Source organism: Cyprinus carpio, chromosome A16 (assembly GCF_018340385.1).
Source record: "Cyprinus carpio isolate SPL01 chromosome A16, ASM1834038v1, whole genome shotgun sequence".
Classification (NCBI taxonomy): domain Eukaryota; kingdom Metazoa; phylum Chordata; class Actinopteri; order Cypriniformes; family Cyprinidae; genus Cyprinus; species Cyprinus carpio.
This window is the reverse complement of record NC_056587.1, coordinates 11,527,815-11,553,426: the sequence shown is the minus strand read 5'-3', so window position 1 is coordinate 11,553,426 and position 25,612 is coordinate 11,527,815. Positions and strand designations below refer to the sequence as shown.

Here is a 25,612-nt window from a genome sequence, read left to right as displayed (position 1 = left end):
GCATCAACTCAAGAAGCCCCTGCAGTTTTCTCATTCATGACCATTTTTGGACATCCTGCTTATTTAACACTGCTTTTTGCGTGCTGTTAAGTATTATGCATATTCACAAATGGGTTTTCTTTTTTCTAATTGCATGTAATCATTTAAAAAAAAATGTCCTGAGCTATTTATAAAAATAACAATAATAATTAATTAAATACGCCAGGCTGAAATGATGGGTTAAGCTATTACAATTTTTTTTTTTTAGAAGGATCATGAGATATTGATAAAATTAATTTCTTCCGGTTTTTTTTTTTTTCTTATTTATTTATTTTTTATTTTTTTGCACGCTTTAACAATTTAGACACCCCGCAATCTCAATATCTAAACTTCAAATTAAAATTTTTAAACGATGTCTTATGAGAAATGTACTTCGGATGTACCCCTGCGGATATGAAATTGCTGGAAAATACAGGACGGTACGGTGTTTGGATGCTGTCCATGAGATGCGCGCTGCTGGTGGGCGGTACTTACGGTCAGACTCTCGATCTGACGCAGTGTATCCCGACCCTCAGCATCCTTCAGCGCGCGCAGCATCCGACAACGGCCTGGACCGGACCAGATACGAGGACGCCGCGTACCGTAGAGAGGTAGCCATGAATCATCTTCATTATATCAGCTAAACGAAGAACCGTCGACATTTATTGTTTATTCCACGCCTGTCATCCGGATCGCAGCGCGCCCAACCCTAAAAATGGCTGAGATCACTGAAATACGCGCGGCGTACGGTGAGTATAGTGCAGGCCTGTGCACATCCCGACACGCCTGAAATATGAATTATTACGCATTATGGATGCACCTGACCTGGTTAAGATAGCACTAATTTGTGATGTGTGGTTTTGGATAGTGCTTGTTGAGCTTCTTAAAGCAAGACTATATGTTCTTTAGTCACGTAGTGATTCATTAAATTGTGAGCGTTTGTGAACGTCGCCATGTTGCAAAAGTGTTTTAATGGAATGATGCGCAGTGGATGGGAGCAGGAATGACGTGATGTCTATCCCAGACTGGACCTGAGGGCTCTTTGTTTGTTAAAAACACACAAGCGTACCGCTGAGATTACAGCCTCCACCCATGTGTCCTCAAAATCGCCAGCTAGACTGTATGGGGCTAGTTTTCACACGGGAAATTTATCACAAAAGCTCTGTCCCAGTTATTATATATATATATATATATATATATATATATATATATATATATATATATATATATATATATATATATATATATATATATTAATTTAAAAGTTAAAAGCACAAATATGCAAATGTGTGTTTTCCCTATCAGTGCTCGTCCGTGCTGGTTTCAATCATTTATAGTTCAAAACCCTCTTATAGGAACGTTTAACCTAAAATGAATTCGGTCGTCATTTAGACACCCTCATGTCCCATAGAGTTCTATTTGCATGGTTGTTACAGGGATTTCTTTTTTCTTTCTTTTAAAAAAAAAAAAAAAAGATTTTAGTTGTTTTAGCATATTTTAAACCTTGTTTTTGCTCATTTCAGAGCTTATTGTAATGCCCCTCTGGGCCCTGGCCCTGTGGTTGAGAACCACTGGTTTAGGGTGTTTGTGTTGTTCAGATTAGACAGTATAAGTGTTGGGGTTAAGAGGATCTTCTCGCCTCTTTCAGATGGGATGGGGGCAACTTACAGTCTCTAATTATAGAAGTGGCATTAGGATTTTTTTGTAAATAATTTTATAAAACAATTATAAAACAAAATATACTGGGATTATGTTTAAAATCATTTTGTTTATTCTCAGAATTATACATAATTGATTTCCTCTATACTATGGCTGAATTAAAACAAATCTGTGAGAACAGTTTTAGAAGAAAAGCTGTAAACGGAGTAGAACTATGTTGTCACTCTGGTTTATATGTTTCACTTTAATCACTAAACTGATATAAAAAGCATTATCTTTAAGGAAATTAAACTTTTTAGGGGTAATGTAAAGGCATAACTGAGTTGTGTCTGAGGTTGTGTGATAACATGACGGAAAGGAGTGTCCATCTGGCACCACAGTGTCCACCTCCATCTGGCATGAGCCTCCGAGAGACGTTTACGCTCCAGACACTGCTTCTTTGCCCACTCTCACTGTGGGCTGCACATGTATACACAGAAGAGGCACCGTGTGTTTTGGATGATGGGCAGAGTCATGTAGGATTTACACTATAGGACCTTGTATAGAATCCTGTAAGACAGTATTAAGTGTAGAAAACAATTTATTTGCCATTTTTACAGTGGAGGATCTTATCTTGTTTGAGATACAACCAGATAATCTGTAATTACTTTTTTAATTCATTAAAAATGCTTTAGGTAACAGCTCAAAACCTAAAATCAAAGACTTTTAAAATGTAATATTAATATTTTAAAGTCATAATGAAATGGAAAGTCACCCTAGCTATTTTCTTAATGCAACTTAATGATCCTACTGTGAACAGTAAGTTCATACATGTTTATTTTAATTTTTGAACTCCTAATCTTATTTTTGATCTCATAATCTGTCATACATGTCCTGTGAAATAAAAAAAAATCTTTCCATTTTTTTTTCTCTACTTCCATTATATCACAACTTAAATGGGACAAGATGAATGTTATTGTAGACATTTTACTGCATTGTTCTGGTATGACGTATCCACACTGAGACTACAGGACTGGAATAACTTGCAGTACTAATTTCTGTCAGGGTTGGTAAATTGATGTCTTGCCATTTTCTAGTATGGGAAAGTCCAAGCATGCATCAATTAACTCATCGTCCTCACCCACAGGCAGATGTGCTTGTTTGTAATTTAGCAGATTCTTTTGCCTTCCTCAAGGGTGTAACATTGATAGGGCTCTTTTAGCAACCCTCACAGGTCTTTCCTTCCTGCAATCCAATCTGCAATGTTTTAACTAGCAATGACTAAGTCATAAAGCTACCATCACCGTAGACAGATGTATATCTGGTTCTTCCGAGATTTGATCACTCTACTGTGTAGACACAGTCTAGACACACCTGTCAGGGCACTAAAGGAAGGTTATTTTGATTTAAATTCTGAGAAATACATGGTACACCAAGAATTCAGACATTGAGATGTCACTGAGAGGTCAGAAGCTTTGATACCCTTTTAAATGAAAAACTCAAGCAAAAGTGTGGGCATGTGTGTGTGATGTAGGTGTCTCTCTTTGTTTGCCTGTGCTTCATATGGTTCATATGTGTCTATGCCCCATGGGAGGTTTCCAGGTAATTGGAGCAGCTGTTTTTTCAGAGCCTGCCAAGTCTTGCATCATCTAGCAAGAGGGGAGAAGGTCTTTGTCTGGGGTTGGGTGAGAGTGATGGAGCAAAGAACAACAGACTGGGTGGAGCGCTGGCAAATATCTTTTTCTGTCTGCCTCACGCTGTTAATTTTGGCTGTAGCTCCATCATGCTGTTCTTTCTGGGCTGTGATGACTTTGGCTGCCTTTTTTGAATATTTGTCTTCCTCCACCTTTTTCAAAACAGTTATGACAAAAATCATAACTGTCGATTATTCCCTTGATTATTTTACAGTTATCACAATTTACACTGAATGATATTTATACCATAGATATAAATATCTGCATGTCATATTTTTATATGCACAGAAACAAGCTGAAAAACTTTGTTTTAATGCTTTTCTGTAGTATAAAGCCTCATATCTCAACTATACATTGGATTGTTTTTTTCTTTAAATAATATATATATATATATACATATACATATATATATATATATATATATATATATATATATATATATATATATATATATATGCGCATGGTAATATAATGTTATATTAAAACAATGGAAAAACCCTTAAGATAACCTGTAGAAGAAAAAAAAAAAATCTTAAGCACAAAGAATAACATAAGTGGACTTTTAACGATTAAGTAATACTTTCTTAAGTGGTAGAACAAGGTCTCATATGTCCGCCAAAACTGTGGCATATTTGTTTCCAAAAAGATGTCTTTAAACAACATTTGTAATGTAGCATACCATTAAATGCATTTACATCCCAATGACAAACACTCTGATATTTTGTAGCTGGGGTGTTGCAGAGTGAGACCGGAAGCAGTCGTCGCTGTGTGGGATGGTTATGTTCCTCTGCATCTGCGGATGGAGTGGGCATGAAGTAGATATAAAGCGAGTCTGCCGTGGGTTTGTCAGTGTCTGCATGTTCAGAGCTGTTGTGCTTTCACCATCTAGCACGAGAAAGACTGTTGTTTTATTATTTACCATTTAAGCTTGTGAACATCTCCAGGTAGGAATATGCTGTGGGTGAATGTAGACAGATGTGACTGAGTTGTTCATCAGTCAGTTTACTCTTCTGTCTCTGTTTTTCTCTTTTAGATATGTCCCCAGTGCTGGCGGGGTTTATCGGTGCTGGTGTGTTGGTCGTTGCAGTCATTGCAGTAATCTTTGTGTGGACTTGCTGTCAAAAACATTACAACAGGACGAACTACAAGCTTCATGGAATCCAATCGGAACAAAGTGATCCTCTCACAGACCCTCCGTACAGGTTTATTCACATGCTGAAAGGAATGAGCATCTACCCCGAAACGCTTACCAGCAGCAAGAGGCTCATACGAGTGGCACGCCAGGCCAGATCCCAGACCACCGATGGGGCTCAAAACAACAATGGCCGCCCAGTGGTGCTCGTAGATATGGACTCAGCTGCAGAAAGAGGCCTGCTGGGAGAGAAACAAATGCAGATGAGGCTTGAGGAAAGTGGTCATGAGGTTCCCAAGCTGGAGAGGGAACTTCCCATGTGTGCGGATGACTGCTGTCTGGACAGCAGCTCTGCTAGCAGCAGTCAGACCTCCAGTACTACGGTTTCCAACACGGCTACACCCTTCACCCCCGCAGATGAGCCCAGCCGAGGAGATCTCAGCATTGCAATCGATTATAACTTGCCCAAGAAGGCATTGGTGGTCACCATCCTGGAGGCTCGGGGGTTACTGGCAGTGGAAGGCCAGGCGGGCAGTGCTGACCCCTATGTGAAGATGACCATTCTCCCAGAGAAGAAACATCGCGTTAAGACTCGGGTCCTGAGGAAGACTCTGGAACCTGCGTTTGATGAGACCTTCACATTTTATGGCGTGCCATACAGCTCCCTGTCAGATCTCACTCTGCACTTCTTGGTGCTGAGCTTTGATCGGTTCTCACGAGACGATGTGATCGGGGAGGCAATGGTTCCGCTGGCAGGTGTGGACCCGAGTACAGGCCGGGTCCATATTACGCAACAGATCACAAAGAGAAGTATGCAGGTGAGAAATAGCATAACACACACACACACAAAAAAAATACATATGAGCCACAAACTCAGTCTATCTAATTAAACCTAGTTCAAATTCAGATTTTTACTACATTACATACAGTAGCACAATGCAGTGCATTATAAAGTTCTTTATACATGGAACTTTATATGAAAAAAAAGATTGAAAGCAAAAATAATATTTTTTTATTATTATTATTATTTATAATATATATTGTACACATTCTAAATACATATTTATAACAATGTAATAACAACAAGAAATGTAATAATTATTTTTCTGCATTCAGTTTGTGTGACTGATTCATCTGGGTTCTTTTTATAAGTCTGACACTTGTATGAGCTCAGCACTGAATCATTGTGCATCACTGTCTCATCCTCCTACTGAAGTTTGGAGTCATTGATAAATCTGCGTATCCTCCTGCTCACTGAGTGGGTTTAGAGGATGCGTAGACAATCCAGTTGGCACGTACATGAAAGCCTCCTCGTGCCTCCACACAGAACCCAAGCTCTGAAGGATGAGCTGCGAAGATTAACGGAAAACAAGTTATTAACAAGTCTTCAGCCCACTTATTTTGTACCTATTATTAATGCATCTGATCAGTTCCTTTGCTAATACACCATGTGCTGAAGAGCTGCTATCACATTATCATTTACCTGCTTATTCTGCAGTTCTTCCATCAAGTGCTGTAGAGGTGCATTGAGAACCCAGGGATATTCTCACATGTATTGTAATGTTGATTCAAACCAAAAAGGTCTATTCAATTATGTTGTGTTAAATACTTAAACTGGTTGTCTCTTTTTAACTTTTGTGTCTGTGTATTTGCATTTCTGCAGTGCGTGAGCCGTGGAGAGCTGCTGGTCTCTCTGTCCTATCAGCCGGTTTCTCACAGGCTGAGTGTGGTGGTGTTAAAAGCGAAACACCTTCCAAAACTGGACATCACTGGCCTATCTGGAAGTAATTGTACATTTAAATGATTTTTATATATTTATTTTTACAGCACTCGTTTAAGTGTTTTGGGGTCAGTCCGATTTTTTTATGTTTTTAATGAAGTCTCTTATGCTCACCAAAACTGCATTTATTTAAACAAAAATAAGTAAATCAGTGATTTTATGAAATATTATTGCAATTTTCTATTTGAATATATTTTAAAACATAATTTATTCCTGTGATGGCAAAGCTGAATTTTCAGCAGCCATTACTTCCGTCTAATATGCTAATCCAGTGCTCAAGGTACATTTTTTCATTTAAAAATGTTGAAAATATTTGAACTTAATATTTTTGTGGAAACCGTGATGCATTTTTGCTGGATTTTTTTTAAGAATAGAAAGCCTAAAAGAACAGCATTTATTTGGAATAGATTTATTTGTAACACATTTTGATAAATTGCTGAATAAATGTAATGATTAAAAAAAATTATAATAATTACAGACCCAAAACTTTTGACAGTCAAATATACACCATGAATTCTTAACAAATTACATCTTTTTTAAATTACAATATATGAAATTAATATTAAATTAAGTCTGTCTTATTTTTAAACCTGTCTTATTTTGTGTCCTAGATCCGTATGTGAAGTTGAATGTGTTCTATGGCCAAAAGCGCATTGCCAAGAAGAAAACACACGTGAAGAAGTTCACTCTCAATCCAGTCTTTAACGAATCCTTCATCTACGATGTGCCAGCTGAGTTGCTGCCAGACATCTCTATCGAGTTCCTAGTCATGGACTTTGACCGCACTACTAAAAACCAAGCCTTGGGACGCCTGGTGCTTGGCGCAAACAGCCCCTGTCCCTCGGGAGCAACCCACTGGCAGGAGGTCTGCCAAAACCCACGGCGCCAAATCTCAAAGTGGCACATGCTCAGCGAATATTAGAGCTTTACCACACTCTCTCTCCACACACACACTCAAACACAGGCTCACAGGAACCATTTAATGATGAAAGAGAGAGTTTTGGGAAAAGATGCCTTTGTTACCGTCACTACATGGAAGGTAACTGATTATCAGGAAGACTTAAAAAAAAAAGACTTAAGCCAACTTTATGTCATTGCTAATGCAATGATGGGCCTCGGAAATGAATCTTTTTAAAAACACAAGTACACATTTACGTTCTCACTCAGTTACTCACATATACACACACATACACACTGCCTAAACACAAACATACATGATAAATAATAAACGAGACCAAAATAACAAAAATATATTGACAGACTGTTAGACGTTTATGAGGTTTGGGATTCTGTAACTGTACTTATAAAACTTAACGCATGTCTCAATGCTCCATATTTCACTCCAGAACAGGACATTGTGTGGATTTGTGATGCTGGCGTGCATTAAACAGGCTCTTTTTTTTGAGACATCTGATTTACGGAATTCCACATTTTTTAAAGTTAGTGGAAGGAGTTTGTTTTGAAGGAGCTTGTGATGAGCATCTTCTGATATGTACTGATTCTCCACTGTATGAGAAATACACTGAAGTGACACAGAGGTTGTATGATCTACGCTAAAGTATGATTTGTTCTGTTCTGCTTGTATTCTGAGATGTTTCGGAGATTCCTGCTGTGTCACATTCTCCACAGCTACAAGCTGAGTCATGTGATTGTACAACAATAACCCTATTGGCAGCACTCTGGGCCTGATTTATTGCTTGTGCAATGACTTTCAGTAAATCTGGCCCTGAATAACTTAATCTGCACTGCTATGCTACAAACACACTCTGAATGTCACTGTCTGTATGAATTTCATACATCAGAGCTTCACTTCACCATAAAAGAGTGCTTCACTGTTTCATAGGTTGTACTAGCCAATGTCATTAGATGACCTTTTTAAGGTGGATTGGATTCACTTTCATTTTAAATCCTGTGTGATATAGACAAAGAGGTGTGTTTGTAGTTTGGAGCTCTGGTATATTCCGGGGTCATTCTGAGCTCTTTGGTGTGATGTTTGGGAAATGGAAAGATATGTAGCATTTTATCATTTGTAGTTTGTAAAGTCAAGGGGGAAGATGTTCATGTTATTCTATCATTAACAACAGTCTGTTCTTCAAGCATATCTCCTTCACCTCACTTTCACTTTTTTGTCTTATACCACTTTGTTACATCTCTCTTTTGTGATGAGAACTTGTAAAGTCATGGTTTGCCAGTGTGCCTGCCGAATAGCCTGGGCCTTTATCTCTGATTGGTGCTCCTCACTGTTAATGAGGTCTGAATCTGGCATAGAGTGTACTGTGTTTTATATACACTAAGAATTAAGATTGGACACCAAAAATCAGAGCTGATTCCATTACAAATAAAAAATACTGGAAACAGATCTCCTTTAACGACTATCGCATGTGCATTTTTGGCTAACACTTTATGTTTCCTGTTTTCTAAATTTCCTACACCGTTTATTCAGCACAGTGCCACAACACCGCTACTGAAGTTACAGTGTGACACATTTAGTGAGCCCAGTGTAGTCCAATTACAGAATAAATGGCTCATGATTCAGGACTTTCATTGAATCAAACCATACAGTGTGACCTGTGTAGTACAAATCCAAAACGAATTATGAATCAGTTTTTTTTAATGAATCAAAAACATACAGCACAGTTTAGTGCAATTCCCAAAAAAAGGGCTCCAATTAATTTTTTTTTTTTTTTTACTAAATCAAAATCATTTAGCACAACCAGTATATTAGGATTCGCAAACAAATAACTCTAACGAGTCGGTTCTTTTTAATGTATCGAACACACAACACAACTATAGTACACTCTTAATAATGAGGGTTCTTTATTGGCATTGATGCCTCCATGAAGAACCTTTAACATCCATGGAACCTTCCATTGCAAGGTTCCATTGAAGGTGGAAAAAGGTTCTTTAGATTATTAAAATGTTCTTTACACTAAGAAAACAAAAAGTTTATTTTATGAAATGTTCACTTAAAGGTTCTTTGGGGAACCAAAAATGATTCTTCTGTAACTATTTAGCGTAATGACTGACTGGTTGTTCACATGACAACAATGTGTAGTTTAAAGATACATATTATGTGTTTTGTTATTAGTATTTTATAAATATTAATAAAATAAATAGTTTGTTTAGTACTTTTGTCAAATATATTTAAGGTCAATCATTGGATTGCATTTATGCTGCCTAAAAAGACTATTATAAGAATTGTTTTAAATGTACTTATTATTGAAATGAACTCATCAGTTGGCAATTGACAATGTAATTGCATTTTCCCCAAATATATTTTCCTTAGAAGTATTAAAAATAATTGTTAATCAACTGTTAAAGAACCAGAATCAGAACCGAAACCAGAACATGTAAATGATTCTCGTATTTTAATCCCAAGCAGGAAATGTGCCCAAGATTGAGGAGACCCATCAGAGCAGAGACAATAACAGATCTGAGAAGCTCAAAATGCACAGTGTCACATCCTAAACATACATCCGAACATTCCCGATCAATTCCCCACAAATTAACCGCCAATGGTCAGCTGGTTTTATGGCACATGGTTTGTCTGTCATAGAGATATTAGATTCTAAACTGTAATTCTGGATGGAAAAATGCTTCTTTCCATTCAAGCTTCTTAAAGGCTCAAGCCACACTCCCTGTATAAAAGTGCACACTATCCTCCAAGTAATGTCTTTCGGATAGAAGATACTTTTTTGTGTGTGACAAAATGGAAAGATATTAAAAGATTCAATCCGTGTGACAAACAATACACAGAGAAAAAAAAAACCCAGATTAAAGTTTTTTTTTTTTTTTTATTGTGTCCTATACACAATCACTTTGGTGTTCAAAAATTAATTTGCCAGACACTTCAAAATGTTGTATTAGTGTGAATATTTGACATATACTGTACTGCAAAATGCTGTGAGAGCTCTGCTAATGTTAAACACCCTCCTGTATGTTAGTGTTCTTAACACCCACTGAATGTGCAAAATAAACGTGATACACAACTGAATTGTCTCTCCTAGTATATTTTCACTCCAATATTATTTGGATATTTTCAAAATGTGCTTCTGGTTGAGATGGGTCGAATAAAATTAAGAACTTTTGGAAAATCAAAATATGTCAATATTAAGGTTTTCTTTAAGTATATGAATGGTATTAAAGCTAAACCAAAGCAAATATCTGTGGTGTGAGCAGTGACGTCAATTAAAATGAAATATTTTACACCAGTTACTAAATTAACCATGAGGGGTTCTTTTGTGTCCCTCTTATATCACTGATTAAATTATTGATAAAAAATAAAATCTTTAAATGTTGTCATCAGACGTGTTTGATTAGGAAATGAAAAAATACAGTAGTGCTCCAGAAGCTTCATGGCAAGTCTGAGAAATTCCCCAGGCTCAAACGATTGTTTACACTTATTAAAAAGTCCAGTTTACTGAGTCATTTCTTTAAGTTGGGAAATGAGGCAAACTAATATGAGACTACATGACTCTCCAAAGAGAGTCTTTGTGAAGGGTTTCAGTTATGACTTGGCAACGTGAGATGACCTTAATATACTTAATCTCCAATGAAAGATTGATTTTCTTGGAAGAAACCTCAAGCTTCTGGTAGACCATGCTTCCACAGGAATGCTGATATATATAAAGGGGGTTGAACACCCATTAAACTTTTGAACTGTGACATTAGAATCATAACTGACTAGACATATCTGACTCTCTGTACACTGTAGATATATTCATACATCACAAGTTTAAGTCACATTTAGGTTACATTCTTTGAGATTTGTTGTTCATACAATTTTGTGCAATTATACAATACAACTTGATCACAATAAAGATCTGCATTGATATATATTGTCCTTCTACAGATTTTAAAGAATAAAGATGGTATAAATGATAATACCCCATGCATGTCCTAGACTATTTTTCATCTGAATCAATGCAAGAAAGTGTAAGCGTGTATGTGAGAAATGTCATATGTGAGAAACAGACACAATCACACAGTCTTTGACACTGATAGGTAAACCAACAATCTAGCAAACAGCGTCATGAAAACGTCTCGGCATACGTGGACTGGCCGCACCCTAAATGAGGGGCATCACATGCATCTACCATGAAAATGACAAATCCGTCCAACCAAACCCTCATTTCAGACACAGCAGACAAGGATTGAGACCTAATAAAAAGAGCAAATCTAGTAGGCTTGCAATAAAGATATTTTTTATTTCTACATTTTACCATCTCAAAGGACACACTCATTCATCTTAAAGGTAAGAACTGTTGTTGTTTTGACAGTTTTTGACATTCCGCTTAACATCTGCTCTATAATAACCAAAAGCATGACAAACGCACAATCTGTAGTCACACAACTACTCAGAAACTGGTCTTAATAAATAAATGTCATTAAAAAATACATAATTTTTATTATAAAATTTGTGCAACATTTTAAATGAATTACTTCGTAACTATAGCTGACTACCAAAGAGTATATGAGAGAGATTGATAATTTTGGTTTACTGTAACATAAACATAGACAGGTGCTTAACATATCCTTTAGAGTCCTGAACCGGGATCAGTACCCTTGCATCTGATTTCTTAGATAATGAAAGGCAAACATGACCTGAAGCATTGGAGACTTGATCAATGTTCTGTTTCAAATTCACACAAGCTTTATACGTCTAGTCTCATGACTGGTCTTCATCTTAAAATTAATTTTCTATTCATTTCACTCACAACACCATTTTAGGCAGATTATAAATTGTTGTGATTATCTTTAATATGATTGTTTATTCAGATATAGGTTTTTTATTTATTTATTTATTTATTTATTTGCAGGTAAGCTTAGTATTGACTTCCACTGGGATCTGTAAGAGTGAATCTGAATGCAACAAATTTGATATTATAAACGGGCATGTGAGAATGCTTTGATCAGATTTGACACAGATGGATTTTATTCCATGAGATAACATTCTGAAGAACCCTTTGATCTGGAGATTCCATTTAATCTTAAGAAATGTTTGAGAGATTTCAAAAACATTTTAAAATGTCTGTTTTTTAATGGTTTCGTTAGTTTTGGGTGAAGGTCTGGGCCATTACCTTATATGACATTTCAGGGGCACCAGAAATCAAATGACAGATTGATTGAAACCACTGACACTTTTTTATCCCACAATATTGTTCACTGCAAGAATGTTTTTCAAATATACCTCAGAAAATAATTAAAAATAAACTGCTCTTCTGTGCATTATTTTTTTCATAAAAGTTTGTCTAAAACCATGGTATTTGATCACAGTAATTTTCAAGGCTTCATGACAGACTTCTATTTTTTTTCCTGTGTTCTATACTTTACTCTTTGAATGGTAGATCATTATGGCCTGTGTGGTTTTAATGCTTAATGAAATTTCCACAGCAAGGAAATTCTAACATAGAGTGGTATTGTCTTGTGACATCAGCTGACTTGGCATGAGCAGGTCAAATATTGAATCTAGAACAGTATTGACATAGTTGAAATTAAATGATACTGTCAGAAGTATGAATAAGAAATAATATAATAATAATAATAACAGAAACCCTCTATATCATGAATGTTTTATGTTCTGCTTCCAGAGTGCAAAGAAGACATGTCTAGAACAAAACTAAACAGTGAGGTGAGTTTTCTTGCAGGGTCACTCCACACTGTTCATCTATTGCATCATTACCATGTTTAATAAGACACTGACTTGCCTGTGCAGGGCAATGTGCTAAAGCGTGTGGCAAAACTGCCACTCATCAGCTCAGCGCTGCAGCAGGCCACTTCTGTCTACATGGGTGTGAAAGGTCGTTACCCACTGCTCGGGTTTGTAGGAGGTGTAGCAGAGCTAGGCGTCCGTAGTGCATCCACAGCAGCCCTGAAACAAGCAGCACCTCTGCTACAGAACCTAGAACCAGAAAGTGAGTTCCTCATGTGGTATCTCTAACACTAAAATAACATAAACCTAGAAAAATCAATCACTGGAAATCAAATGTTCATAGTTGGGACATACTTGGACAAAAGAAAGAGATACACTTCTAAAACATTTAACAAAATGCATGACGTCTTTAAGGGTGATAATGGTGATTTCACTGTATGTCTGCCTTTGCAGTTGAGGCAGTGAACAGTTTTGCACTGGTGGGTTTAGAGCAACTAGAGAAGCTTTTCCCGATTCTCCAGCAGCCCACAGATGAGGTGAGTGTGTGAGAGAGTGGAAGAAACTGGAGCAACAGTTGTTTATCGCAGCTGCTACATCTTGGCTGTCTGGTAAAAGCACATTTATTTGAACAAAATTAGTTGAGTTTCAAATTATTTAACTTACAATTATTATATTAATTCTATTTTAAAAATAATTTAAATAACTAATTAGACTTTAAGTATTTAAATTTAACTAAAACCATACATTATTATTATATTTTTGCACATACACAAAAAGTAAATCGTTTTTAATTTCTTTATTGTTTAAAATGACCTTCAGTACATACATAGTGAGTTTGCTATTTTACCTTAATAGAGTAAGTACTTGCTTAAAAAAAATCCATTAAGCGAATTAAGAGGCAAGAAGACTTTATTGCTAGATCATTTTGTTTTATTTATAGATATTTTACTTAATGTTAATATTTATTTTTAATTAATTTATAACTGCATCAGTAGCGTTTGTTAATCTGAGGTAATCAAAGGTAGGTGAATTATTTATTTATTTATTTATTTTTTATGGCTGATGCCAACGCTGATGGTTTATGTTTTACCTCAGTTTTGTCCTTTTCTCATTTGTGGTTCTGCACATCTTGGCTTGCTGTGACACTGAATTAGTTTAATCGAGCTGCCGCCTTTCAAATATAGTGATTTAAGATCTTTGGAACAAAAGTCGACTATTAGCTGTCAGAATATCTTTTACTGTTATCAGAACTTTTTGATACTGTCACGTGATAACACATCACATGACGCCTGGTTAGCAATCCAACTGAAAATCTGAAAGAATTTATAAACAAAATACTTGTGTGTGTGTGTGTGTGTGTGTGTGTGATTCACTTAAATTAATCATATGTACAAATAATAACAGTAGGCCTATTTGTTTCATTGGTGTTGTTTGCGTTACTGAACGAAAAGCGTTGTTGTTAGTTTCAGGCGACTTTTCGCGCACTCTGACTTCTATTACCGAAACACTGTAATGTGAACTGTTACTTTTTACTGTTAATGTTACTCAGCTTGCCTTCTCTTCCCTCAGGCGCTTGCTGATCTGAAAGACGCTTTTTTCTCGAGGCTGGATGCTGCGCAGTCTCGAGTGAATGATGAGCTGGACAGAGCCGTGGACAGATGGGACAAACTGATACAGCTAAGCTCGCGCCTCCTGGCGGAAGCTCAAGAATCAGCACCAGGGCGAGTGTTGACCGCTGGTCTGGATGAGCTCATCACTCAGTCAGAGGCGGCAGTGGCCTTCTATCTACCTCTGCCACCCACGCTGCGTAAGAAAGTCATACAGGCTCTGACCGGACAGAGAGAAATTTTTTTTTTTGTAATTTTTTTGTCTGACGTTATCATGAAACAACCACTTTAAGAATGTTTTAAAAATGCGTACACAAGAATTAACCATACGGGGGCGCAAATGTTCTTCTGTTTTGCTAGTCGTTTGGCACCATCTTACTTTCAGAGGGATATAGACAAACGTGTAATAACAATATTTGATCAAATTAGCTTTATATATATATATATATATATATATATATATATATATATATATATATATATATATATATATATATATATATATATATATATATATATATATTACACTAAGAGTTCAATTTTAGACTAAGTAAAAACTCCTTCAGTTGAATTATGAGTAATAGAGGTTGTTTTGAAATCACAACTACTTTGCACTTTCTCATCTTGCAGGTCTTGAGTGGGAGAGAAGAGTGCAGAGCTATGAAGATAATGATGATGATGATGAAGAAGAGCCTCGAATGTGGACACGTATCCGTAGCCTGTTGTTGTGCCTGTACCTTCAGCTGTACCACAGACTGATGAGGCTGAGAGAAAGACTGGACAGCGTTTTGCAGATGCTGGGAGCAGCTGCTGAAACGGTAGGCCCTGTTTACAAAAACAAATAGCTAAATCTTTGACCTTATCTTAACTAAATAAAGTCGTAGTGACTATTTGAGGGTGGCACAAATACTCTTTTCCTAAACTAACTGCATCAACCAGTTTCTCAGTGGCTCCAAAAATGCACATGTAGTTATCAAGTCCTGAAACATAATCACTGGTAAAAGGGGAACCAAACTAAGTATTTTTATATTCCAGTTTAACAATTTTCATATTTTAAAGTAAATGTTTTTATTTGACCTTCCTACATGTAGGGAAAAAAGGACGTGGGCCCTTCAAAAGAGACCAGGTTTAGTATAGTTAACGAAAACTAAAACAATTTAAAAAAAAAATACTAACTGAAGTAAAATTAAATATGCAAATACCTATTTTTATTTCAACCAGTTGCCAAACTGTAGTTATGTACTAAAATAACTAAAAATGAAATAAAATTTAATGGAAACTATATAGACATGTTTTTTTTTTTTTTTACTTAACAAAAAACAACAAAATGAATAAAACTTTAACTAAAATTTAAATGAAAACAGAAAATATGTACTAAAATAACACTGATGGAGACCCAGGATAATGAGGACGTGAGTCACGAGCCAGTAATGGAGAGTGGTATGTTAAAGATTAAATCACAAAATAAATATAGATGCAGACATGTCTGGGTGAGAGATTCAACCATGTACACTGACAGGATGATATCAGCGGGGAGTGCCTCCTCAGAACATCCTCAAACCATAGCATATCCCCTCTTCTTGGAGTTTGAAGTTAAAATAGACAGTCTACGTGCTGCAGTACCATGCTGCAGTCATTCACCCTGCCCTGCCACCCTCAGGGCTTCCTGTCTAGTCTGCAGACTCGCCCACATAGAATAAAATCACAGTAATTACTTGTTCCAAATTAAGACCCCTGAGACACATTCAAGCAAAGGGCATGGGGAGGGGGAGACAAGTCCCAAGAAGAGTTCCAGTTGTTTTACACCCTGAGCTGAAAACATAATGTGTATGACCTTTTTTCACACTAATCCACACCATGCCAAAGTGATAAGACACCTAATTGATAACACAATAATATTTTACATTTATGTTTCTAGTCACCTAGTAGTGAAGTAGATTTATCACCTCTGATTTGAATCACTCATTTGTACACTTCTTCATATTAAAGTTAATGTTCAGGCTAGATAGAGCATCTGATCGATCCTGGAGAGCTGCAGCCCTGCAGAGTTTTCCTTCAACCCTAATCAAACACACCAGAACATGCTAATCAAGGTCTTAACGGTTACTAGATAGCTACAGGCAGGTGATTTTTAATTAGGGTTGGAGCTGAACTCTGCAGGGCTGCGGCTCTCCAGGACCAGAGTTCACCACCCCTGGTCTAGCATATTAGTCCTTTAGTGACTCAAAATGGTAATAAAAATAAATGATGAAACGTTTCTGTTTGTGTAAAAGGAAGGCAATATTTTGTTTCCCAGAAATCAAAGCTGAAATCAGAAGTCAGGCTGCAGTGTGTTTTTGTTGGAAGTGCTTGTTTAGAGAGAAGATGGTCATAATTGAGCTGGAAGTCCAGTGGGATCTAGTGCTACGTGCTGTTTGGCAGTTGCTGCATGTGACTTAAACACCCACTAACCCACCCACGCACACACAGATAACACACTACAGGATGAAAAAATATGAGATGAGGAGAACAAACATACTGCCCGCTTTCAGGAGAATCAAGCCCTCTACCTTCAGACAACTGTTCTGTTTGCCAGCATTTATATAGTGACGTGACATACAGCCAAGTATGGTGACCCATACTCAGAATTTGTGCTCTGCTTTTAACCCATCCAAAGTGCACACACACAGCAGTGAACACACACACACCGTGAACACACTCCCGGAGTAGTGGGCAACCATTTATGCTGCGGCGCCCGGGGAGCAGTTGGGGGTTCGGTGCCTTGCTCAAGGGCACTTCAGTCGTGGTATTGCCGGCCCGAGACTTGAACCCACAACCTTAGGGTTGTGGGTTGTGGGTTCGACAGCATTTATATATATTACTGCTTAAAAGTTTGGGGTCATATTTTTACTTTAAAGAAATTAATAATTTTATATTGTTATATTGTTACAGAAAGTTAAATGCTGTTTTTATAACATTAATCAAAGAAGAAAAAAAAATGTATCACAGTTTCCACAAAATTATTAAGTAGCACAGCTGTTTTCAACATTGATAATAATAGGACATGTTTCTTGAATATCAACCCATCATATGAGAACAGTTTCTGAAGGATTATATGACACTGAACATTGGAGTAATGGCTACTGAAAATTGAGCTTTTCCCTCACAGGAATATATATTATATTATATAGTATATTATAATAGAAAACAGTTCTTTCAAATAATATTTCACAATATTACTGTTTTACTGTATTTCAATCAAATATGATGCCTTGGTGAGAATAAGAGACTTAAAAAAAAAAACATTAAGATTTTACCAACAATAAAATTATAATAAATTATGAATAAATTATAAATCTGTAATATAAATTTGACATTGTTACTTGTTGTTGTTTTTTTTAAAACATATTTTTATTGACAAGAAACATTGAGGACAAAATGAAAATATCCAAAGAAATTTTTTTTATATACATTTTATCTTCCCATCCCCCACCCCCACCAGCATCCAAAAATTCAATTACACTGATAAAGGAGTTATTATACAAAGGCTAAGACAGACAAATCCACATATTTTCCAGTACAAAAACCACGCAACATATATACACGCATCAATCAGTAGAGTGAGAGGTACATTTATGTGTATATTTATTTGTATACAGTGATAATATATATTTATATATAATTTATTTTCATAAGAAGAACCCTGGTACACATATATCTTAAGGTATTAACCCTAGAGTAATAATCTTTACACAACATTATTATTTTTCCATTTTACCACTGTTCCCAAGAATCTACTCAATACCATCAGTGAAGCATAGAGTACCCCTCAGTTCTGCCTGGTTAGACTGATGGGAAAATGTTGTTCTCGTGTCCAGATAGACTCTACCTCAACTGACCTCTATCAGACAGAGAGGCTCAGACTTGTCTACCCATACAGATCTTTATGTTTTATATGGGTAGACAAGTTTGTGTGCTGAGGTTCAAAGGGCCAAGGTGGACTATTGTCTGTACAGGGTCCTTTGGTGCTTTCGCAGCAGGAGGGTGGAGAGTAATTAGGGCTGAGAGCATGAAAGCCCAAGTGCACTTTGTTCAAAAGAGTCTTAATTAACAAACTCAAAAGACACCCCAGAGGTCCTGGACTGCAGAAATGTGAGTGACAGATTATGTTCTACCAAGAGTGATGCTGAGCTGTCAGCAACATACCACGGTCAGACTTGGCAGCATAATGCCTTACAGTAATTCACGTGTTGGTCATGTGCTGTGCAGTGAACCGGTAGCGAGGTGGAGGCCCAATGGGAATTGAGAACAAAGAGGGGACCTTCAAATATGGATGACCCACTTTCTCCTCCACCTAAATAAACCGACAATAGTAGGAGGGTCCTACTGCCAAAGCAGGACTGTTTGTGCCTGTGTCTGCCAGACTGGCGCTGTTCATTTGCTCTGTGTACTCACGCTCACGTTGTCTGGCAGCACATGAAGCTCCACGTGAGAGGTTGGCTGCATGTGGCATGGGGGGCTTTGTGGACCAGCCTTAATAATAAGCCAGACTTGAATATGGTTCCCCAGTTTAAAATATTTCTATTCTTCAAATTCAACTTAAATGTAGTTTGTTAGTCACATCTGGTTCAAAATTGTTTATTTAGTGACAGTGCCGATTTTCACAGCAGTTGCAGTTTCTGTTGTTTGTTGATTTATTTCCACAGAGCAGGGAGTGTATTCCCAATAAACCTTTAACGTTCCTGCAGGCAGTGTGTGGGTATGTGAACAGAGTCATTACTGCCACTTGATCAAACTAAGGCCCCATTTCCAGGCCACTAGGTTCAGCAACAAAAACGTGACTCAATTAAAGTTCTGTATATTGCTCAGTTGTGGTGTCACATTCCCTTTTTAATGCATAACGGTCTCATTTTCAAGTCTAACATTTTCACTAATTTCCTGATTAGGTAATGTTTGTCATTTGTCAGGTGGGTCTAATGCAGTTAATGGCGATGGTGGAGTCCCTGCTGCAGCTGCTTCTTTCATTTTACACGACTCAGGTGCATCGTGTGGAGGAGCTGGGTTCTCTTCTTGTGGCTCAGCTCACGTCAGGTATACAGGCACTGAAGGTTTTGCCCCCTGTACAGCAGATACTGGCTCAGCCTACCCAGGTACGCACTATCATGAATGAACTACTGGAACTGGGACAGATTCTCATACAGTTGCTCATCAACACCACCCCACTCTATGAACTGGTGAGAACACGCGCGCGCGCGCACACACACACACACACACACACACACACACACACACACACACACACACACAAGAACAACACTAGAACCTGTTCTAATGTAAAAATTCAAAAACATCCAAGTACATGTTCTAGTGTAAAAGAACACTCTAGGATCATGTTATGAAACAGAACAAATGCAAAACAATTTTCTCTATCAGTCTAAACTTTTTTTTTTTTTTTTTTTGCCAAACACATCTGTTCATAGAATTAACAAAGCTAAATATATCACTCTGTGTTCCCATAAAAACTAAACGTGTAAATCTGTGTTTCATCTAAGTGTGTTGCATTAGTCACATGGCCTGGTTTGTTTTCTCTCCAGGTTACCATGTTTCTTTTCAGTGATGGGAAATGTGTTTGTGGAATGAGGGGTTTGCTTTTTTCATTTTTCTTTTAACATAGTAGCTCATTTTAGATCAGGTACATAATGCTTTCAAGACACTGTACAACGTAATTAAACTTCACTCACATATAAGAACTATTGTAGTCTAAAAACACTTTTCGGTTTCAGAGTTTAAAAGGGTTTGAAGCTCAAACCAAATTGTGAATATTTGTACTTTTTTTTCTCTGTAAACAGTTCTGTTTTCTGAAATTAGCAAAATGCATTTTAATTAAAAAAAAAAAAAGAAAAGAAAAAGAAAGCATAAAGGGGTGCAACTCTGGTCTGACAGGTGGGGCGAGGTGAAGGTAATAGTCAGTTTTCAGTGACAACATACCATTCTAATATGTAATGGATTATCAAAATTAAAACAAGAAAAAGAACATAATTTTTTCAGGAAATTATATGCAAAGAATTTATTTAAGTTGCATACCTTGAGTATCTTAAGGCAAATATACAATTCCAAAAGTTTCAAATGTGTCAATTACTGTTTGTGTGTTATATAACAAAATTAGTAAAAAAAAAAAAAAATAAATAAAAAAAATACATAACCTTGTACTAAAATGTAAATGGTCAGTTAAGAACATATGAACAAATTCCAAGCAATAGCACAAATTTTTCAGGTATGTCTAACAGTATTTAGGTATGAAATACTATAATGTTTACATTTAATATATATTAGTTAAAGCTAAAGGAGTTATTCAGTCAAGAGCAGATCTGAGCAGTGATTTTTTTCTTTTGTTCAAAAAATATAATAAATTAAATGGTTGCACAAAATTTTAATAATCAAACTTAGTATCAGAGTCTTGGATTACGACTTAAAAAAAATTCTCTCTTTGTCATTTATCTTGGTTTTATAATCTGTAATGCACAGTGGTCGACTCCTGTTGTGTTTATTTGTGTTTATTTGTGCTTATTTACTCTCAGGTAAAACAGGTTTCTGATCTTGATGCAGCAAACAATCCAATTCCAGATGAACTTCCTGAGAGTCCCTCCAGCCATGACTCTGCGAACAATCTCTTCCTCAAGGCCATGGACGGTCGCCCGCGTCGCCGCAGAAGCCTTAACGCCCGCTCCCGTCGCGGGTCTGCCAGCGGGCTTCCATCAAGCCCAGCTCTCTCCCCAACTCCTACCCCAGTCCCAGCAAATGGCCGTAAAGGCAGTTTGAAGCTAGATTCCCAGCCTTCAGGCAATCCCGACTTTGACACACTGGCTGTGCCCACCACTGATATGATCCGCCGCAGTTCCTCAGCCACCGAGGTCCTGCTGGCTCCCATTATGCAGTTAGTAACACAGAGCCAACGGGCGTTTGAGTTTCTGAGCTCTGGCCCTTCATCTGAAGATCAGGTCATACCTGTGGTGGAGACCACAGAACATTAGGCTCCACTTTTCTCAAACATAAGATTTCAATGTAATCAGAGCATTCAAACAACAATCCATACAATGGCTTCTGTAGTAGGCTTACAAAAACAAATCTGGTGACTGATTATTAAATAACATCATTAGCCTAGCATTCAGTACGTGTAGATGGTTAAAAAGTTAAAATAAAGCATTGTTTAAGCTATGTGCATTACTTACAGATTTGCGCTCTGAAGTGCCATTTGGGTATGTAATGGTTTTTAGCTTTAAATGCCTGTTTCTTGAAGTTACAGTAGGGCAAAAGAAACAACTTAACAAATGAGCAGAAATGACAGAGCACCATTTTTTCTATATATATATATTATTATTAATAGCATGTAACACAACATTTTGTTTAGACCAAATAAAACTGTTTCTATTCTTCATCTTTCTTAGTTCTTATACACTATAAGCAGTTTTTAATCTGTAGACTGTCAATGAATGACTGATACTGTAGTTAGATCAGTGAGTGAAACAAGATGATGCAAGGATTCTGATCAGTTGGAAGTGAAACATTTGAAAATTGGTTTGACATGCAGTCCAAGGTCACGCATGTTCAATCGAGAGGAGAGGATAAGATACTGTTAATGTGACTTTGATTATTCATGGTGTGTTTTATGTTTTAAGATCAAGGATGTGTAATCACTGAGTGAGAAACATAAAGTGAAGTGTGTTATACATAGACAGGCATGTAATGTTATGTGACTTGGTAAACATTTATAACTAATATCCTAAAAGCCTTTATCCTTCCTATTACAGATGTTATATTGACTTTAAATACAATAAAACATTTTATAAAATGTTATTGTTGTTTTGAGTGATATTTGAGTATAGAATGAATAGCTGATTGTGTAAAAAAGGTAAATGTCCCTTGGTTAAATTGTAAAGATATTTCACAATATTACCGTTTTTACAGTTTTTGCTTAATAAATAGCTTAAGAGACAAATATCCTGTTCAAAATTTCGGGCCCGTAAGATGTTTTTGAAAACATTCAAATGCAGTCTAAATGTTTAATCCAATAAATAAAATACAGTAAATATATAGTTAACAAATAATCAAGGCATGTTTTTTTTTCACTTTATTGAAATCAGTCGTTCAAGCAATAAAAACATTCCAAAAAAGGTCTAACTAAAAGACAGCGTGTTTATATACAAAAGTGAAAGATTCAAATATATACAGATATATTAGAATAACATGTACAGACACTCTTAATATCTCACTCTGAATTTCTTTATATGTCACTTTTAAGTTCACACCAAGAAAGAAAATTATAATAATAACTCTAACAGTAACTATGTTGGCATACACACCAAAGGACAATAAAAGCTCAAGCTTTAGTCATGTTGATTCTGATTGGCTGTCCAACAGTATTGTTTGTATCATTCATTAGAATGATTATTAAAGTTTACAGTTACAGTCATCACCCTCGGTGTGAATGTGCCTTTACTCGAATTGCATTTATACTACCACCAACCTCAAAAAAAACTATCCAGGAAATGATGTTATGGAAATTACAATACAAACATCAAATATCTATATACATTTTACTACATATAGTCTCCTCCCACTTGCCACATTTAATAATTCATATATAAATGGAAGTGGAGACTCAAATGGGAACAATGCGGGGAAGATAAAGTTCATCTCTATATTTCAGGCGTCTGAAATCTGAAGCAGAAGCTCACTTGAATTTGTCTAAATCATTTGTTCAGAGCTGAAGGATCTTTCTGTGAGAAATGACAAGAACTACGACAGATCTGGGCCATCTTGGTTCATTTCAATGCACATACCCAGTGACCAACTTACATCAAAGCCCAGGATCACTTATTTTCAGCACATCTTTTATCGCCTTGCTGTAACAAATATCATCTACTTTTCTTCACCATAACACTGGGCTCTGAACTTTTAACATGCTGTCTTCTTATTCTTTTTCCTTCCAGCATCCATGAAGGTTAACAAGGCAAAAGTGACTCTCTTCTGCCCACAAAACCTATCAGCCGGGGTCCTCTTCTCAGCTATTTAGATGCTAGGCTGCCAGGGGCCTCATATCTTCATCTTGCTCATCATCTTCAACAGTTCTTCACTCTCGTTTCTTTCCAAACACTGCAGACACACTTTTGACTATACCCTTGATTCCAACCATTCCCTTTTTAAGTGCTTTGGATTCCTTGATGAGGTCCAGGATTTCATGAAAAACCAGCAGCACACCGTGGTAAGTTTCAGCCGCCGAGATCTCGAAGAAACCACAGTCTGCTGAGAGGGCGAACAGTCTGCCCTCCTCACTCGACACGGCTCTCTGATGCAGCAGGTCTCGCTTGTTCCCCACGATGATGATTGGGGTAGTTGCGGACAGCTTCCTAGTCTGGCGGATGAGCTGCACCTGTTCCCGGACCACCTCAAAGCTGGAGCGATCACAGATGCTGTAGACCAGGATCACACCGTCTGCCCACTGCAGCTGCTTGTCACTGATGGATTCAGTGGTTTCACAGCTCTGGAGAATCAGAGTTCAGAGGGTCAAATCACATCAACTTCAACAAGAAAGTATGATCTAAAAAACCTGAATAAATGCAATAAATGACGTTTTTAATCTTTATTTACAGTATAATTAAATATGACAAAAAATAATGTCAACTTCACACATACATAAAGTATAAAATTCAATATGATTATTATTCTCACTATATTTTACTAATTATTATGCTTTCCCTTCATTCTTTAATTCATAGGTACAATTTTATTAGTCAATAAATCAACTTTAATGTATTTAAGCATATTTCCTCAGTTTTAAAAGTATGCTGGCTCATTAGAAATATTAATTCAGTCAGGTTTTTAAACTTTTCTTTGGTACTGTATGTATCATTTCAGATTTTATATTATTTATTTATTTATTTTTTGTATTTACCCTAACCCTATTTTAATATAATAAAGAGCCTACCAATTTAGGACAAAAAAGCTTAAGGTAAATAAATAATTAAATTTTTCAACAAAATACAAAATTGACACTCACAAACCATTTTTTTTAACTCCATGCTATCTTTGTCTATTTTCATGGTGAATACTTAGAAACGATATAATATACTAATGTAAAATATTAAAAAAAAAAAAAAATATTAAAAATTTTTTTTAATAGTATAATAGTAGTAATAATTTTTTTAGTCGTAATTGTTGTTGATGGGGGTCCCAAATATTCAAGGCTATCTCTCGCCCATCTGTCTTGTCAATATGGCTGTATATTGATTCTGAAAGAGAGCATATCGAAATTAAAGTCCTCGTTCATAAACAACATAGCTTGTATGCTATTATGAATGGTATTATAGTTGGCTAAATCTAATTTGACGTACCAATATCCCCATATTCTCCGATGAACCTTTTGGTGAGAAATCGCACAGTGAGGGCTGCAAACAAAAAAATATAATAAATTATTATTCTCAAGCTTAACCAAATAGACCATAGAAACATGACATAAATCTCTGCATTCAAAGTCAAGTTCAGTTTTGTGCTCACCTGACTTCCCAACATTTTCTGCTCCAAGCAGCAGAACATTAGCCTCAACTTTGTGCTGATTTCCATCCATCGCTTTGCTGCCCAACTGAAGATTTGGTTTGACCAGAACAACCATGTCACCTTGTGAAGCCCGTGAATGTCTTGAGTGTAAGCTTCACGAGCTACTTCAACTATATATAAAAACAGTGGGTGGGGCTTATGGAAGTTGAGTCGATTTTAAACCAATCAGAGAACAGTGCGCCTGTTCGCATTAGCAAACCGTCAAAAACTAGTAGCCACGTGATCAGCCCAGTTTAGGCTACATCAACATCAAGGTTTGTTTTTTCGTCTTTCGACCACAATCGACTCAAACAGCCCTCAAAAATTGCTAGCGCAAGAGAGCGTCTTAAATCATGCGTGTTTTCTTTGCATTCGTAAAGCAATAAAAAAGGTTTTTAAAATGTTTTATAACAAAATTGTTCGGATACAACTACAATCTGTGCCATTATTATATTCCAGAGACTGACTTTTATTAAAACCTACTGTTTAAAAGTTTCTGTTATATGAAGGTAACGTTAT

General features: G+C 36.6%; 3 protein-coding genes across 4 annotated transcripts; 2 read left to right on the top strand and 1 right to left on the bottom strand.

Moving 5' to 3' along the window:
* Window positions 1-501: 501 nt before the first annotated feature.
* Window positions 502-10,256, top strand: LOC109066486 (synaptotagmin-11-like). 2 transcript variants are annotated; one of them, XM_019083516.2, is made up of 4 exons: window positions 502-767; window positions 4,384-5,300; window positions 6,146-6,266; window positions 6,874-10,256. In XM_019083516.2, exons 1-4 carry the CDS (start codon window positions 734-736, stop codon window positions 7,182-7,184), a joined length of 1,383 nt encoding a protein of 460 aa, XP_018939061.1. In that variant the 5' UTR covers window positions 502-733; the 3' UTR covers window positions 7,185-10,256. The 2 variants fall into 2 exon arrangements, with proteins under 2 accessions (XP_018939061.1, XP_018939062.1); XM_019083517.2 differs by lacking the exon at window positions 502-767 and adding an exon at window positions 4,152-4,294.
* A 1,125-nt stretch (window positions 10,257-11,381) lies between these two features.
* Window positions 11,382-22,337, top strand: LOC109066416 (perilipin-2-like). The gene is made up of 8 exons (XM_042772635.1): window positions 11,382-11,516; window positions 12,853-12,893; window positions 12,978-13,176; window positions 13,368-13,450; window positions 14,484-14,721; window positions 15,152-15,339; window positions 19,468-19,734; window positions 21,079-22,337. Exons 2-8 carry the CDS (start codon window positions 12,867-12,869, stop codon window positions 21,529-21,531), a joined length of 1,455 nt encoding a protein of 484 aa, XP_042628569.1. The 5' UTR covers window positions 11,382-11,516; window positions 12,853-12,866; the 3' UTR covers window positions 21,532-22,337.
* Window positions 22,338-22,613: 276 nt separating this feature from the next.
* Window positions 22,614-25,591, bottom strand: LOC109066484 (ras-related and estrogen-regulated growth inhibitor-like protein). Its single transcript, XM_042772636.1, has 4 exons — window positions 25,055-25,591; window positions 24,892-24,945; window positions 24,728-24,789; window positions 22,614-24,056 (listed from the first exon to the last, which is right to left on the bottom strand). The coding sequence occupies exons 1-4, from the start codon at window positions 25,167-25,169 to the stop codon at window positions 23,631-23,633; spliced, it is 657 nt and encodes a 218-aa protein (XP_042628570.1). The 5' UTR covers window positions 25,170-25,591; the 3' UTR covers window positions 22,614-23,630.
* Between the last annotated feature and the right edge of the window lie 21 nt (window positions 25,592-25,612).

Bases quoted from the DNA above. Each gene is read 5' to 3' on its own strand.
- LOC109066486 (XM_019083516.2), top strand. From the start codon at position 734: ATGGCTGAGATCACTGAAATACGCGCGGCGTACG. The intron at 768-4,383 runs GTGAGTATAGTG...TTTCTCTTTTAG, and splicing joins TGAAATACGCGCGGCGTACG to ATATGTCCCCAGTGCTGGCG. The intron at 6,267-6,873 runs GTAATTGTACAT...TTTGTGTCCTAG, and splicing joins CATCACTGGCCTATCTGGAA to ATCCGTATGTGAAGTTGAAT.
- LOC109066416 (XM_042772635.1), top strand. From the start codon at position 12,867: ATGTCTAGAACAAAACTAAACAGTGAG. The intron at 14,722-15,151 runs GTAAGAAAGTCA...CTCATCTTGCAG, and splicing joins ACCTCTGCCACCCACGCTGC to GTCTTGAGTGGGAGAGAAGA. The intron at 15,340-19,467 runs GTAGGCCCTGTT...GTCATTTGTCAG, and splicing joins TGGGAGCAGCTGCTGAAACG to GTGGGTCTAATGCAGTTAAT.
- LOC109066484 (XM_042772636.1), bottom strand. From the start codon at position 25,169: ATGGTTGTTCTGGTCAAACCAAATCTTCAGTTGGGCAGCAAAGCGATG. The intron at 24,946-25,054 runs GTGAGCACAAAA...TTTTGTTTGCAG, and splicing joins AGAAAATGTTGGGAAGTCAG to CCCTCACTGTGCGATTTCTC. The intron at 24,790-24,891 runs GTACGTCAAATT...GCTCTCTTTCAG, and splicing joins CGGAGAATATGGGGATATTG to AATCAATATACAGCCATATT.